The sequence below is a fragment of the Ambystoma mexicanum genome, chromosome 12, assembly GCF_040938575.1.
Source record: "Ambystoma mexicanum isolate Mex_15411 chromosome 12, UKY_AmexF1_1, whole genome shotgun sequence".
Taxonomy (NCBI): domain Eukaryota; kingdom Metazoa; phylum Chordata; class Amphibia; order Caudata; family Ambystomatidae; genus Ambystoma; species Ambystoma mexicanum.
The window spans coordinates 2,147,395-2,165,212 of record NC_090936.1 but is presented as its reverse complement, the minus strand read 5'-3'; the positions used below and the strand labels follow the sequence as shown (position 1 = coordinate 2,165,212).

The 17,818-nt window shown below is 49.4% G+C and overlaps 1 protein-coding gene across 5 annotated transcripts in view; it reads left to right on the top strand.

The window, feature by feature from the left end:
* UPF2 (UPF2 regulator of nonsense mediated mRNA decay) overlaps positions 1 to 17,818 on the top strand; it is a 766,220-nt gene that overhangs the window by 138,293 nt on the left and 610,109 nt on the right. For all 5 annotated transcript variants that reach the window (XM_069627785.1, XM_069627784.1, XM_069627788.1 and 2 more), the window contains exon 6: positions 6,722 to 6,862. In XM_069627785.1, the coding sequence (XP_069483886.1) occupies positions 6,722 to 6,862 (141 nt within the window). The remainder of the gene's footprint in view (positions 1 to 6,721; positions 6,863 to 17,818) is intronic.

The window sequence follows — 17,818 nt, the reverse complement described above, 5'->3', positions numbered from 1 at the left end:
TTAGATTTAAATACCTTCTCTTGGTAAAACTGCTGTTTCCAAGAGCAGTGAAGTGAAATGACTTTTCTTACATTTTGTAACTTTCTAGACCCAGCACACACTATCTTACGATATGGTGCTGGAGGGGTTACTTAGTATCCCCTTTGTATAGTTTCTTATGTAACATTTTATGTTACCCTTTCTAAAATTAATGGCTGGTGGCAGTTATTTACTTATTGCTACCATTGTGGGTTTTTACCGCGAGATACAATTGCAGCTGCAGTAAGATACCCATGGGTGCTCATTCTGTCAAAATGGCCCCATTCTTCTTTTCTCAGCATTTTTTGTCGGAAAGGTCCTTCTTGAGATTTACTCTGTATGCCAAACTAGGTTTGGTCCCTTTTTGTTTGTTTTGTCTTTAGCGGGATTCACAAATGCAGCTCGCCTCTGGCTCCAGTGTGTCTGGTAGGGGCAGGAAGTGAGGTAGGTGCCCGAAACGCCCAGTGCTTAATCCCCTTGGTTACAGGAATGCACCCAAAGGCGATTGGCCGTCTGTCTGTCCGGCAAGGACAGCCACCCTGCTGTGTGATTGACAGCTATGCTGGAATGAATGGGAGAAACCTGCCTAAAAGGCGAGGCTTTTGGCTTGGAAGACAGTCGACCACTGGACGAAGGACTCCGAAGAAGAACTTGGAAGAGACGCCTGCTGCAACTCCTGGACCGCTGAAGCCCTGCAGCTGTGCTGAAACTCCTAATTTGTTACGACTAGAGAAGCTCTGCAAGGACGACTTCTCCCCTTGAGTTGGTGGGACCAATCAACTTCAAAGTGTAATCGATTGGACATCCTCACAGAGCTGGCTGTACTTCCACTGCTGCTGGGATCGAAGTGCCAGGGAGAGGAACACCAAATCAAGTGGATCGTTTTTAAGTCGGACCCGAGTGCCAGGAAAATCCTCTTCCTAAAGCAGGACTGACCAAGCCTGAGCCACCTCAACAGAGTACTGAAACCCAGATGCGAGGACAGTCTGAAGTGGTATCCGAGAACTGCAGTGTTGCTATTTGTTGTCAGACGCGTGGAGCTGAAACCGCAAAGTGCTGCTGAATTGAAGTTTGCCCATTGCTGCTGCTGACCTTCCCATTGCAGGAGTCCCCAGATGTCCTCTCTTGTCCCCACGACTGAGGCACAGGAACACAAGGATCTGCAGAGCTGTACAGGAACAGAATCCAGCTGGAACCATTTCTTCTAACCAAAGGTACTGTAAAGTCTAAGAGAAATTACCTCTTGTGGTGTAGCCTTACTTGTTCTCAGTTGAGACTTGTCTTGGTTAACCATGAAGCGTTGCTTTCATCTTTGCCCCTCACAAGCCTCCCAGTTTGTGGCTCTTCAAGTGATCTTATTTCTACAAACTTTTCTAAAAACATTGTGCAAGACTTTTACTTACCTGCAAAGAAAATCTTAAGCTCCCCTAGACTTTGCTCAACTAACCTTGGCTGTCCTGGCTCCCCGAGAGACTCTTCTTACCTCTGACTTTGTGTCTTCACCTTTCCCACAGGAAAGGGTTAATTTACTTTGCATTGGAAGGTTCAAAAAGTAATTACCAGTTTTATGAAGTATTTGGTAACCTGTGTTTTATTCCCCTATCTAAACCTTTGCACCAAACTCTGTATTGCTCTAAATGTACCAGTGATAAATCAATGTCCACAGTGTCCTTGCTATTTAAGTCACCTCAGTGTCTGTGTGCCATCCCCAATGGGTATCATCTGATTTAGAGAAACAGAGTGTTTTTGAAGTGTATTTTGAAGGCTTCTATAACTGTTAAATAAAATATTTAATCAAGAAACTTCGAGTGAAGAGATTATTTGAATAATTGTCATTGTGAATCTGTGTAACCTCACTACTGCTCACATTGACCCCTCTTGAGATGAGCCTGGCTGCTCAGCCACACTACCAACCTGTGTAGTACAGACTTATACCAAAGGTTGGGTTCCTATTGCCAGGAGGTCATGGTTGCTGTAGTCTTCCAAAGGATACTGCACACAATTTTGCTTAACAGCCAACTTTGCAGATGATGATCAAATACTCATACTTGTCATTGGTGGCCACTCCTGGGACACTGCCACTATCCACAGTGTATAGCACCATCCAAAATTGGATGGCCACTGTAAGGAAACCATGGTACCAACAGTAAGACGACAGACACAAGTGATTACAGTCAAGGGTGTTTATTGGACTTCAAAAAGGGTTTGAAAAACGCCTATCTAACCCTAAGTCTAAAGATGGGAGCAATCTACGACCATCAAATAATCACATGGTCAAGTCCTAGTGGTGTCTTTTCAAAATAAAAGGGCCTATACTAAAAAACCTATTGCCAATCCTTACCTCTATTGTGTGGGAAGCTGTGTTATGTAAAAGAAGTATCCAAGAAATGAGAAGTCGGGATATTGAGGCCGTTGGCCTATTTTTCTGACGTTTTCAGCACGGGACAAGGCGACACACTAGAGCTTAGCAGTCTCTGGCTTCTGTAGCACAAGATTGCAGTTCCAACATTAGCATCAGGGCCTTCCGTTGTGAAAACAAAATCAAAATATCGAGGCGGAGTACCCCAAAAGGAAATATACCGAACACGGGTTACAAAGGAACATACAAAGTACTTTATTTTATACTGAATCCAGTTACAAAAACAGAGCAAAATCAGATAGCTATCGGCCCTCAGCACAACACAACGAACTCCAGAGCGGTTCAATGTGTTCAGTGAGAGACGCTGTACATTAGAATGCATTCGCTTTTTATACACTTTGTGGGCACGATGTCCAGCCCCGCTTTGGGTTAATATTCCACTTAATACATTACTGATCTAGGGTTTGTGCCAAGTCGCGAACCGCATATAACTGGTTTGCCTTTAATACATGTATCAACAAGCCTATGCAATAACTGTGTGATCTGGGATTTTCCATGCTAGTCTTCTTAAACGTTAATACAATCCGGTTAAACAAGTGTTATGTTAAGTATTTGAATACATTGTTTTTATAGTATACTCGTGGCTTAGTTTCTTTACACGAGTAATCCCTTACACACAAGTCGACGAAGGACAAGGTCTCAGTTCACCATCTCAACAAGTGGCCTGCAGGCAAGTTACATATTAGCTATGTACAGAGGTCAAGATGGCCATGTTGTATTTTGGAATGACATCGTCCACCATCTTAACTCACAGGGTGACTTTTACAAAGCAAATCCGAAAAATGGTGGCTTACATTGATTTTAAGGTCAGGACCTTGCAACACGGACTCTTTTGCAAGCGACTTTTGGGCAGCTTGGCGTAGGCCAATATACTTATTGTTATTGCAATAGGAGGCACAATATAATTTCCTTTTTGACACCGTGACCAAGTCTCTTCGCCTTTCAAAGTCTCTTCTTTCACAGGGCCTGATGCAACAAACATTAAAGTACCTTTCTTCTCAGGATTTCACTCAATCAAACACTCTGTAGCTTTGGGGCCTCCCTCAGCCGGGTGCAGACCCCCTTTCCAAAAAAGGTCGTCCTTGGTTGGGTTCGGACTCTCATTAAACTCAAGTCACATTAGGTCTCTGTCAGCCGGGCTCGGACCTTTTCGTTCCATTTATATTAACAGTTTACTTGAATCAGACTTTCGATTGTGCAAAGATTTGTCTTGGACCGTCGCAGGACCACTTGGATTCACTGTTTCTCTTAATTATTTCAACTCAAATTCCCCTTCGTGAGATACACTAATTCTGAGACCTTCGACAGGGCACAACCGCGATGCCAGCCCACTCTGCAATCTTGTATCTTTACTGGGGTTTAATGTTCTCTTTACTGGGGTTTAATGTGCAAACACAATTATCAGCTTTCAATTCCTTTTGCGTGCGTCTTTCATCAAACGCTTCCATACTTGTTTTCTTTAGGATACATTGTCGCTGCTCGCAACCTCTGTTCAAACATAGACCGGTCTCGCACAGTTTCTTCCAACTCAACGGCTGTTTGGAACTCGCAGCTTTTATCTTGGAGTCGGGGACGGTACCACAGGGGCAGCTGTTCCACCTCGACCCGACTGGCCGTGCAGGAGGACCCCGGGTATCACGGCCACACAATGCAGGATTCTCTGGCTTCACTTCCAGGCCTTACACCTGCTGTTCTCAAGGTTTCAAAAGCACAGCGATCACCCTTCGGAAAGTTTGAAGGCAATTTCCTTCTTGTTCGCTTTACTCGATTCAGCGTCTTTCTCCCTTGATTTAGCTGCTGCCTGCAGTAAGCTGCTCCTTCGTGGGCTTTGTCTCGCTCCTCGCCTTGGGTTCTCTTTCCTCAATGTTCATACAAGGGTCTTTCTCTGTCCCATGACTCCCATCTGCCTCTTCTTCCTCCCAGTCTTTGGGTAATTTCAATTGGGGAATGGGGCTATGGGAATTGTGGTGGTCTACAAAAAAGGGATCAAGATGTTGTATATTTTTGTCAGGAAAAGGGGTTTGAATGTGGGCTTGTTGAAAAGTGGGTTTCGAGGAAAGAGGGGAAATTATGGATGGCCTTTGTTTTCCCTTATGGTTTCACCTTTTCCTTACAGAAAGGTACTGGGGTATGATGGGACTCTGTTGACATTATCCCATGACAACTGAGGGGATTTCGGGTAAGGGTGTATCGGGATGGGAGGAATACCATGTCTCTCCCGATGGCGTGTCTTCCATAGTGCCCAAGGCACCCTTCCCACGTGATCCTCCCTCGCTCGTCCGCCCCCAGGGTTGGGATCCAATAGCGGTGACCCTCCCTGGCTAACTGAACAAAGGATCCCCGGGAATAGTCTGGGAGAAACGCCTCGGGTTTCTCACACCACCGATAACCTATGCTTAAATGATGAAAAAACTGAGCTTCTCATTGTGGGCTTCCCGTATTGACTCAAAAACCTGAATGCAGCATTTGACACAGTTTCCATTGATGGCACACCCATCCTAGTCCTGAAACAGGTTAAGACTTTGACACCCTAATTTCCTAGCGTCGGCCACAGCATACTCAACCAGACTCCTCTCCCTGAGTAGGCAATTCCTTTCTCCAAGCAATTGCCTCACTCTTGCACGTGCACTTATTCTTACCATGCTGAGCTACTGCAACGTTCTACTGATGGGCACCTCAGCACCCAATCTGACCAAACTACAAGTGTTGCAAAAACAAAGCACTGCGGGCACCCTGGGCCTAAAACGGCCAGACCAAATTTCAGCAATCTGATGCAAATCTCACTGGCTACCCATCGACGCTTGTGTAGACTTTACCACTTTGACTTTTGCCCACCGTTTATTTTACAACTGTATCACACAAAAATGCCCAGTGTGCTCGTTAAGCTCTAGTTATAGCATCTCCTTCGTCATAACACAAGTAAGTATTGTATCCACTGTACCTTCATGCCTGACTACTGTACCAAACGCTGTGCTATCCCTGGGTCTGCGCGTTACAAAAACGTTATAAATAAATATGTATTGTCAACTGCCCTTAGGTTCTCATTGATGGTAATCTACGAACTAGACAGTAGGGGTTAGTAGTCTCTAGATGCTAACCTGGGGACTAGGGGTACCTGTGTTAGGGTTAGAAATGCTATATCTAGACAAGGGTGAGAGACTGGCTTACCATCCTACCAAAGAAATCCAAAAAACCATTGAATCTTCTCTGCGAGGTTGAAGTGTTCCTTGATCGATCTGTGACTTCCGCAGTTGGTTGCCCCTCTGTGGGTTCTCCAGGACCTCCTATTCAGCATTCTGCTTAAGAATGCTTTCTAGAGTATGTTTTTGAAGCGGTTTCCTCCCTTGAGATCAGTGGCTGAGTCACTGTCATGTTGCTCCAACGTCTTGCTCTGTACATAACACTCCACCGGACCGTTCCTCTTGTCTAGCCTCTACAGATTTAACTGCTACCTCATTCTGTCCAGTGTTTGCATTCATGTGAGAGTGAAGGACATTGTTTGAATTCTAGCATCTGGGAATCTTCAAACATACATGTGATGCATGAAATGATACAACTACTTGGAAATGCACTTGCAGACAAATAACTGGTCGCTAATTATTCTTAATAACCTTTGGGAACGCCGGGTAGCAAAGGTACTGGTAGTGAATAATGACGTACCTTTGCAGACACCTGTTGCATGCTCTCCCCATCGCCTAGATGCACCTGCTTACTAATACAAGTGTACTGCTGCAGCATTTCACTCCTTTTTGTCAAACCCTGGTCAAATCCCAGCCCGAAATAAATTGTCTGCTGCCAAACATCTCTCTTGGTAATGCATACTTTTGAGTGAATCAAATCCCTCCCTGGCCTCGCTTGACTTTAGCCCCTTCAACCCACTGTGGTCATCAGGTTGATACTGATCTTTAATAAAAGCAATCTCTTGTACTCTTGGGTATCATACTCTTCCCACCTTTAAGAGACACAAATCATGCCAGTTTCACAGAATCCCTCTTCCCTGACTTGCCATGCATCCGTCTTCTTTCAAAAGGCACTTTTATGCTGATGCCGTTTTTCCAATCACCAGCCGTGTGTGCAATGATAACATGTTTAATCACTTTGCAAATGTCTCCTTTGTGCTGGAAAAAGATCGACCTATTTGAATACTCCTGGCCATGTGTCCCCCATGAGGTATGATGCATCAGAGATGTATCTAAAGGCAATGAGTTTTTACATTTGGAATATATTTTTAGATTATTTCTCTGCTTCCATTAATAGAAATATCATCTTTGTGTGTTGAAATAGATTTAAAAGATAACGACAAGGAAGTTGCAACAGAGGAGCTGGAGTTGGAGCTTGAAACGTTGGATATTAACGATGATACCCTGGAATTGGAAGGAGTTGATGAAGCTGAAGACCTAACTAAAAAGCTTCTTGATGAGCAAGGTAAATATATGCTAAATAGGGGCAGCTTTGACTTTAAAAAGAGCAACCTTTTACAGTGCAAGTTTCAGTCATAAGCGGGATGGAAAGTCTACCAGTAATTTCCACCATCTGTTAGAAGTGTTTAAATTGAGAATTTTAGTACAGGACTTGAGAATATACTGAAAAACAATGATGCAACAATATAAGAATTGTCTTATTCATTATAACAAAAATCTTAAACGTCAAAAAATGTGGGACTGTTAATGATCTTAACAAATAATGAAAAGACATTTTGTAATGTTAATACATCAGAAAAATGAAGGGTAATAAAGTCTCTCTCAACCCTTTATCTGAAACTACTTGGGAACCCCATACAGCAAGCAGTTATAATCTCAAATGATGCATATTTAAACAAACATAATAAAGTTGCTTTGTTGAGCAGAACATTTGCTATAGATTACATTGCAGCAGCAATAAAGACATTTAAATAAATCATGGGCCAAGACCAGGCAGGTTGTCTTAATATTGTTAAGGCTGATCCTGTATTATGGTCTGCTCTTTTGACGCCATCATTTGAGAATAAGGAAGGGTCATCCTAAGAGTTATCGGCTAATTGCCCTCCGTGATAAGTATGCTCTTTGAATCTTAAATCAAATGTATAAATGGCTTAAAAGCAAGAGAATATTTTCAAGACTACAACCTGAGATCAGGAAAAGCTTTAGTACACGTGTTTTTACTGAATACTTGAGATTAAAAGCCCTCAAAAACAAAAACTTTACTAACTTTGCATTTGTTGATTTAACATTAGCATTTGGTAAAGTGGACAGAGGAAGATAATGGAATACATTTGTTTACTTGGTGGGGTGGACAGTGTTTTGCTGAGCATTGTATTTCTCCAGCATGGGGTCTGGCATGGATTCACATGCTCATGAATATTCCCCGTCGTCAGGCTGGGAATCCTCGGTAAAGAAAAAACCAGTATCAGTTTCGTTTCTGATCTGTCTTTCGTAGTAACAACCAATCACTGGTCTCTGCGTCATACTGACCACAGCCAATGACTGCCCTCTACCTAAGCACCGCCTCTGGCAGCCATCTTCAGATTTTTACCGCACGTTCATGTGTTGGGATCCTCGTGCTATTGCTCTCGAGCGTTAGTGCTATTTTTTCACGTTTTTTCTCAAAAACTTCGTTTTTTCGGTCAAAAGAGCCTCAAGCTCCACCGACTCACTATCCGATCAACGGGGACCCGTGTCGGATTCGTCTGCGCCCCTCAAGGGTGAAGATTCGTCGAGCTACGCTTTTGGAGGACTCCAGAAGTTTCTCAGGCCCGGTCATGGCCCAGGAGAAGGGAAGCTCGACGCCCGAAAAGCTGTTCAGGGTCTGCCCTGGATGCCAGCTGCAGAACGTCTTCAAGGAGGACGAACACTCCTTTTGTCTCTACTGCCTACATGAGTGAGGACAAGACGCACGTGGAGAAGGACTGTGCGTTTTGCGGCAACATGTCGGAGCGGACCATGAAGGACCGCCATCAACGTCTCGCCAACTGGCTAGAAGGGAAGAGCCCGTCCGGCGAGAAGAAGAAGAAATCTGAGCGGTCTTCTAAGCCCTTTGAGGACGCCCCGGCGACGGGGGTCCAACATAAGGCCAAGCACCGCGAGTCCGCTGGCACCGGGAGCGCCGAACGGTCGGGCTCTACGGTCGCCAGGCAGGGCGCACCCTCCCCGGCACCATCAACCACGAGCCAACGCTCTGGGTCGGGTAAGAGGAAGGCCGAGCACCCGGCGAATCTCCTGGAGAGGCCCCGGTCGAGCTCGAAGGCCCCATCGGAGGGGGAGCGAGGCGGTGTCCCCCCCTCAAGGATAAGGCGGTGAGCGCACCTAAGGTGGTGAAGGCCTTAATCCATCCGGCCAAGCCCTCTATCGAAACTGTCGCGGCGGCCCTGGCTCAGCCTGTGCAGGCTACACCAGTGGTGGCGACCTCGGGGCTCAGAGTCTCCCTGCCACCTCGGAGGGAGTCATCTTTTGTGCCCATCGATAGGACCCCCGTGAAATCCCCCGTGGGGAAGAAAAAGGGGGGGCAGGGCGTCGTCGTAGATTCGGCCTCAACCTCGGAGGAGGAGTTGGTCGAAGTCTTAAGCCACGGCCTCGGCGTGGAAGAAGACCGACCCGTCGGGATGGATCCCGACGCAGGTGACGACGACATCGTCGAGGGTACCGACGGGGTCCCTGATCGCCCGTCGGATTCCCCTCTGCCAGCGCCGCGAGACAACTCGGCGGCCATTTTGTTGGCTATACAGTCCTTATGCTCAGAGATAAGGACGAGACTACCGTTGCCGACGGAACCTCTCCCGTCGGGGGACCCAGAACCGGGACCTTCTGGTGTTCCCCCTACCAAGAAAAGAAGGATCCACCCTCCGCCTCCTTTTCAGCCGTCGCGCCCCTTCCAGCCCTCCTCCCCGTCCACCCGAGGGGATGATACGGGGACTGACACGGCAGCGACGGGTACGGACGACGAGGTATACGACGAGGATGTACCGTCGTCGCCTCCCACCAGGGCTTCTCCGCCCGACGAGATTGGATCGTTCCACTCCATGATCTCCAGGGCATCCGAGCTTTTTCAACTCTGCCCTGAGGAGAAGAAGAAGGAAGGTTTCCTTTATCAGCGTCGCGAGGCCAAGAGGAAGACGGTCCTCTCAGTGCCTCTATTGGACGACATTTGGGATGAGGGCCTCACCCTCCTCAAGAACCCTTCCACGACGCCAGCTAGAAGAGACCGGTACGAGAAGAAGTACCGGGTCCCGGACACGGCCCCCCTGTGCCTCCGGGCGCAGCCTACCCCGGACTCCGTCATCTCCGCGGCGGCCAGGAAGAAAGCGGGGGGGGGGGTGCGGCCTCCACATCGACTTCCCCACCGGACGGTGAGGGAAAGAAATCGGACGCTATGGGACGCAGAGTCATCTCGTCGGCAGCGACGACGATTAAAGCGGCCAACGCCTTGGCTATCGTGGCCCGCTACGACAGGGAGCTCTGGTACAAACTGGCTCCCCTGCTGGACTTCCTGCCGGACGACAAGAGGACAGAGGCCCTGGAGATCCTGCAGGAAGGTGAGGTGGCGTCGGACCACGCCATTACCGTTGCGACGGACATCGCCGACACTGGGTTCCGCCAGTTGGGCAACGGCGTTTGCCTTAGGCGGCGTGGATGGCTCAAGGCTACGGACTTCCGTCAAGACGTTCAGACCAGAGTCCTGGACATGCCCTTCGATGGGAACAACCTGTTTGGCAAAACAGTGGACGATTCCCTTCAGGCCATTAAAGCGGACACTGAGACGGCCCGGGCCCTGGGAGTTCTGCAGCAACGACGGACGCCCTTTCGGAGCAGCGGAGGCAAGGGCGCCTCCAAAGGTTCCGGCGGCGGTTTCTCCACCTACCGTCAAGCGGCCCGCTCGTCGTCTCAGGAGGCCTACAGAGGACGAGGCAAGTCTGGCGGACTCCGCCGCCGTCGTCGCCAAGGAGGTCAAGGCGGCAAAGCCTCGTCCAAGCAGGATTGAACCGACCGTGGGGTCGGGCCCCCACCGAAGCACCCCGGTGGGAGGCCGGCTGGCGAGCTTCGTCAGCGTGTGGGAGTCCATCTCCACCGACCGTTGGGTGCTGGACGCCTTGGCCCGGGGCCACGCGCTCGAGTTTCAAAGAAGGTGTCCACGCGTCCCCCCCGTGGCCAGGAAAGAACTTCACGTCCCTCAACTTCTCCTGGAGGTAAAGGCGATGCTCAGGAAGGGCGCCATCGAACTCGTCCCAAAGAGGCTTCGGGGCTCCGGAGTGTACTCGAGATACTTCCTCGTGAAGAAGAAGACGGGGGGATGGCGCCCCATCCTGGACCTGCGACGTCTGAACAAGTTCATCAAGGCGCAAAAGTTCCGGATGGTCACCCTCCAGCACGTCCTGGGTCAGCTGGAGGAAGGAGACTTCCTGTCGTCGTTGGATTTGGAGGATGCCTACTTCCATATTCCCATCCTTCTGGCCTCCCCTTCGGAGGAGAGGACCAGGACCATCCTGGGCAAGGTGCAACGGATGTTGGTGGCCGACGCGGCCAAGGTGAGGTCCATCAAGTCCCTCCTCGGAATGTCTTCCTGCATCTACCTCATTCCCATGTGCAGGCTCCGGATGCGCCCGTTGCAGGAGTTCCTGGACGCGCGCTGGATCCAAACGACGGGCAGCTTCAAGGAAAGGATCACTCTCGACGAGAGTTTCCGACGAGCGATCCGGTGGTGGGACACCCGCGCGCATCTGACGGCGGGCATGGACTTCCAGACACCAGCCCACCAGGAGACAGTGACCACGGATGCCTCCCTGGAAGGGTGGGGAGCGCACACCGAAAATCTACACGCAAGGGGCCTTTGGCTCCCGACGGAGAAATCCTTACATATCAACGTCCTGGAGCTCCGTGCAGTGTTTTGGGCCCTCAGGTCCTTCCTTCCGTCCCTCAAGGGCAAGGTGGTGAGGAACTTCACCGACAACACCACCACCATGTTTTACATCAGAAAACAGGGCGGAACCAGGTCCCCAGCACTGTCCAAGGAGGCGCAGGACCTGTGGCATTGGGCAGTTGCCCAAGGGATGTTTCTGGTGCCGTTTCATCTGGCAGGGATAAAAAACACCATCGCCGACTCACTCAGCAGGGAGCTGCGCTCGTGCCACGAGTGGGAACTACGGCAGGATCTAGTGGATCGCCTCTTCCGACGGTGGGGCACACCCCAGATCGACCTGTTCGCGACGGCGACGAACTCCAAGTGCCGGAGGTTCGCCAGCAGGTTTCCCCAGGCGAGGAGCATGGGCGATGCTTTCTCGTTCCCCTGGGAGGGCCTGTTCCTCTACGCGTTCCCTCCTTTGCCACTGCTAATCCGGCTCGTCAACCAGCTCAAGAGGTCACGGTGCAGGATGATCCTCGTCGCACCTGCGTGGCCGAGGCAGATATGGTTCCCGGACCTTCTGGACTTGTCAGCGTCCCCGCCAATCAAGCTGCCGGTGGACGCGGATCTGCTCTCCAGGGAAGGAGGTGCCATCCTCCACCACGACCCGAAATCGCTGAACTTGCAGGCCTGGCTCCTGCAGCGCTAGAGTTTGGAGGATACGACATACCGGCCGACTGCAGAGAGGTTCTTGCAAAGGCCAGGGCGTCCTCGACTCTTAAATGCTACGGACACAAATGGAAGAGGTTCTCTGTCTGGTGCCACGCACAGAAGATTAACCCTCTACGGATTACGGCTCCCCAAGTTCTGCCGTACCTGCTGACGCTGGCCAAAGCTGGACTGGCACACGCGTCCATCAAGATTCATCTGGCTCCGATCTCCCGATACACCAGGACCACGGGACGGACGTCCTTGTGGTCTCATCGTCTTAGAGTTCATGAAGGGACTGTTCAGATCGTTCCCGCCGGTGAAGGCTCCGGCCCCGGCGTGGGAGCTCAACGTGGTGCTGACCCAAGCTCATGGGACCTCCGTTCGAGCCTCTGCACTCGGCCCCGTTGAAGTTTCTGTCGTGGAAGACAGCGTTTCCTGTGGCCATCACCTCCGCACGACGGGTGGGAGAGATCCAGGCCCTTTCCTGCAAGGCCCCGTACTTGACTTTTCACGACACGAGGGTGGTGCTCAGGACGCACCCCTCCTTCATGCCCAAGGTACCGTCGGACTTCCATCTCAACGAACCCTTGGTGTTGCCTGTATTCTTCCCGTCGCCTTCGTCGCCGGCTGAGAGGACTTTGCACTCGCTGGATGTGGCTAGAGCGCTGAAGTTCTACGTGGACCGCACAAAGTGTTTTCGGAAGACGTCACAACTCTTTGTGAACTTTGGACCTGTCAATCAGGGGAAGGCTCTCTCGAAGGCTTCCATTTCCAGATGGCTCTCCGGCTGTATCATGTACTGTCATCGGTTAGCAAACCGACCGCTGCCCGGCCGTCTGAGAGCCCATTCCACCAGAGCGATCGCAGCTACCACGGCGTTCCTTTCTGGTGTGCCCCTGCTGGACATATGCAGGGCTGCTACGTGGAGGTCGACGCACACCTTCACGAAGTTCTACTGCGTCGATCGGGATTCCAGGGAGGAGTCCAGGGTCGGCCAAGCAGTGCTGCGCAACCTGTTCGCCTGAGGTGAGCCTGGTGAGGAGGTAAGATGCTTAATGTTGAGTTTGATGCAATGCTTAATGTTGAGCCTTTGCCACCTCCCGTGGTTGTGCATGTGTGTACTGCTATGTATTCTTTATTCATGAGCATGTGAATCCATGCCAGACCCCATGCTGGAGAAGGAACAAGTTACTTACCTGTAACTGTTGTTCTCCAGCATGGGTCTGGCATGGATTCACATGCGAACCCTCCCGCCTACCCCTCTGCGGCTCTTCACTTGGTCATACTGCCACTTCACGTGCTTCCAAATCTGAAGATGGCTGCCAGAGGCGGTGCTTAGGTAGAGGGCAGTCATTGGCTGTGGTCAGTATGACGCAGAGACCAGTGATTGGTTGTTACTACGAAAGACAGATCAGAAACGAAACTGATACTGGTTTTTTCTTTACCGAGGATTCCCAGCCTGACAACGGGGAATATTCATGAGCATGTGAATCCATGCCAGACCCATGCTGGAGAACAACAGTTACAGGTAAGTAACTTGTTCCTTCAGTTAGATACCAACACCACTATGAGAATAAGATTAAATAATGAAGGTGTCTTGAGTAAAGAAATGGAGGATAGATGAGGACTGAAGCAAGGTTGTATCCTTGCACCCAGCCTTTTTAATTTGTACATGGCATACCTCTCAGAGGCACTAAAATGGCAAATTGCTAACCCCCCAATGTGGGCATGACTAGGATTGGTTTGCCTTTGTATACTGATGACGCCTTCTTTTGGATAAAACGTTAAATAGCTACCATCTAGTAATGACATACTGAGTGTATTTGCACATATCTTATGATTAACAGAGAACATTTAAATTATACGATTTACTGCTACTAACACCTAAGATCATTTCATATGGACTTACAAATTGGAGGAAGTTACTGAATTTGTAAATCTGATCTACTGTATGTAATGCATGCAATTTCAAACACATTTTTAAAATAAACACTTCCTGCGTGATTAGCGTTAAACATTGTTCATCCCTTAAACTCACTCTCTTTCGCTCCTACCAATACTGAATGCATACACCCAGCTCTCCTTCAGGCTTCCCTCAGCCACCTCTGCTGCTTCTCTCATACCAGACTGTCTGGGTGCAATTTAGGAATGGTGTGCTGCCAATGATATCTGCCTTTATGCCAGTAAGACCACATTCCTCCACATCGGAACACCTGCTCCCTCCTTTCCTCTCTCTGGCATGCCCACCCTGGTCCCTCTTCCTGCTCCTTCCTGTGAGGCTAAGAACCTTGATGTCATCTTCGACTCTACCCTCTCCTTCTCTCCTCACATCTCCGACATCTCTAAGAAGTCACACTTTCAGCTGCACCTCCTCTGAGGAATTCTGCCTTTTCTTACTTTCCCCCAGAAGCTCGCTGTCTCTAGAACCCTGGTCCTCTCTGGACTATTGCAACAGCCTCTTTCTAAATATGCCTGTTTCAACTCTTGGACCTTTACAACTCATCCAGAACAGGACAGCAAGACTTGTCCTTTGCCTCGAGCCCATGCATTGTATCTTTCAGCTCTGAAATCTCTGCACTGGCTTCCTGTAGCTGCAAGGATCAAATTCAAGACCCTTTGTATCGTCCACAAGGCTTTCTGGGGCCTGGGACCACACTACCTCCAACTTTCCCTTCCTAAACTTCTTACTTCCCGAGCTCTCCGCTCATCCACCTCCAATTCTCTGAGGCTTTTCCAAGCAGAGAATGGGGGGCAGATTTTTCCTCGGCTGGTCCCTCCTCTGGAACAGCCTCCCTGCCTCTCTTAAACTTGAGCAGAACTACCTCCAGTTCCGGAATCAACTCAAGACCTTCCTTTTCGCTTCCGCTTTCTCTCTTCCTCTCCCTTGCTAATGTCCCTGATAGCTACGCACACTGGTCACCTGGCCACCCCTGAACTCTGGCCCAGGCTCCTGCATGTCTAGTTGCCCTTGCACTGCCTCAGAGCTCCCTCAGCACTTAAGGGTCTGTATTTGTAGCCCTACAGTCCCTACTCTTTAACTTAAGCACTATCCTCTGGCAGCACTCAAGTCACCTGCAATTCCTGTCACCTCCACCACCCCTTGGCACTTCTCCCCCCCGCACTTGCGCGACCTGAATGACACAAGTCCTAGTAAGATCGTTGTTGGTCCTCCTGTTTCCCCCGCCTTGTCTTGTCGCGCCTAGAAACATTTGTGTATAGCCGCATTATACATTATTTGTATTATCATACTTTATGGCCTGGAGCATGCTTTACAATCCACTAATTATACCATGAACATATCAGAGGGAAATGTATGGAAACTGTTTAAACCTCCATCATAGTTGGAAGTCTTGAAAATGGAATTCAAGTTTTCTCTGTATTGACCCAAGTTAAGATTAAAAAAAATCTTTTGAATGGATTGTGGCCTCCCACGTATTCCTCTGATATTTCCATATCTAGCTTTAGCTGCTTCAGAATTTTTTTTTTCCAGCAGTGGTCGCTGCACGTTGATGCCTGTCGACTCGAGGGCCTCCATCTCGGTGTCAACGTCATCAGTGGTATATAGCGCGTGCAGCGACCCTTGGCTTCAGTTCCGTTTTTCAGTGAGAGCCAACGCTCTGGATTATCGCCGCGCTTCGGTTCCTTGACTAAAACCTTTAATTTTAGTGAAATGGCATTGTCGTCGGCATCATCTACTCCGAGATTGGGCTTCAAGAAGTGCCACGACTGTGGGGCAAAAGTGTCCCTCACGGACCCCCCCATCGGGTGTGTATTGTGCCTGGGATCCTCTCATTCAACTTCGAAGTGTGGGTCTTGCCTATCGATCACAGCAAAGGCCCTGAAAGAGCGTAAAGTCACGCTGGCTGCACGTAGGTCCCATAAATCTTCTTGAACAACCCTGTTGAAAAGGCGATCCTATGACAAGTCGAGAGATGATTCTCCTTCTCGGAAGAAAGCTAAAAGGTCCCGATTGTGCTGTGGCTCACACCACTGGTCATCTTGCTCACAACGGTCGAAGAAAAACGCCACAGGTTGCCAACTGCGTCGAGTTCCTCCCTGAAACGGGTGTCATGCCTGACCAAATTGGCCTCACCGACCGAGTGGGAGAAGTTCGGACTAAAGATGCTCAAAGTATTTGAGAAGTGGCTTCGACCCCCTCGAAGAAAGATGAGAGCCATGCTAGTGTTGACAAGCTCGACAAAAAGAAGGCAAGGGACAAAACCTGTGCTCGCTCAGGCCAGGGTGTCTAGGAGAAAACTCCTCGAGCTCCCTCGGAGCTCCCTCGAAGGAAAAGGCTCCATTGTAATAGACACCATTGGGGCTGAAAGACTCCATGTCGAGTTAGAAGAAACCTTCAATGCCACAACTGTCGAAGCCTTCGACCCCTTTGTCGACGCAAATCCCCAAATCCTCAAAGAATATCGAGAAAATATACACTCAACTGCCAAGGAAGGATTTTTTCTAATCCCTTTCCTCAATTTATGAGGATAATGAGCCATCTTCAGATTAATCTCGCCCATTTGGATTGCAGTATGGGACACAAAATGTTCCAGAGGCCTTAATTTCTGAGGACTTCAGATTAAGGGACCTACATGTCACCCCTCCATCTGCAAGTGTATTGGACACATCCCCAGAAATGGGGTTTGGCAGGCCAGATCCCTTGGACCATGCCGATGGATCTTATCAACAACTGATATCTAGAGTGATAGAATACCGGGGATGGAGTAGGCCTGCACCACTATTTGATGACCTAACTGATATTTTAGACGAGGGACCCTAGGAGGACCCTATACTAACATTCCATGTTGCTCTGCAAATGAGAGTTAATGCCAACTGGGAGATCCCCGAGTTACTTCCAGCATTGAACAAAACACTAACCAGCAAATACTGTGCGTCAAGTAGTGACCCGTAGTATCTAACAAAACCTCAAACTCCTGAAAGCTTGGTAGTTCAGGCTGCCACTGCTACATCCAGGCAACAGGCATACCCAACTACCCTCGTGGACAGAGATGACAAACCTTATGTCGCTTGGGCTTGAAAGCTTTTCTATGCGGGGAGTATGGCCCTTAAATCGGCAAATGCCACGTGTTCACTTTCACATTATGGGATTATATAGCAATGGCGGCTGAACATATCCCCGAAGGGGAAGAACCAAGACAGCTTTTTAAACATTGTCAAGGATGGGAAAGATGCCCTCCGCACTGGTCTCGACTCTGCGGACAGCATCAGCAGAGCAATGGCTGCTAGCACTGTAACGCGCAGATTTGCCTGGTTGAGAAAGTCTGTTTATGCACCAGATTTACAGTGCAGACTTCTTAACATGTCCTTTGGCGGCATTCTATTATTTGGCAGCAAGGCTTACAAGAGTCTGGAGAAGCTGCAGACCACCAAAGCTGCAGCTAAATCCCCTGGCGCAGAAACCGGACAGCCACCTACTCACCCCACTGATATAGCTTTGGAGGGACGTGTCAGTTCACTATTATTCCTTAGTTGGAAGATGGAGAGGACTGTCAAATCAATGTGGTCAGAAAAGATTCCCCCATGTGGACGGGGAAGAGGTGCTAAGACTGCCCAGACAGGGGCTGCTTTACCCTCAACCGCTGCATCAGTTGCCTCAAAACCTCTGAGGCTTTACCCCACAAGACCTCGGTGGGAGGCAGACTCTCACCACATCTGAAAGAATGGCGGGGGTATTACTTCAGATGCATGGGCACTGGAAATGGTAGCCCAGGGTTACTAGCTGCCCTTTCTTAAAAGGTCTCGGGATCATCCACCGTGGATCTGCTCTTTCCAGATCCGCTCCTTATGCAGGACATCTTAACCCTGCTAGAGAAATGTGCTATAGAACCAGTACTCCCC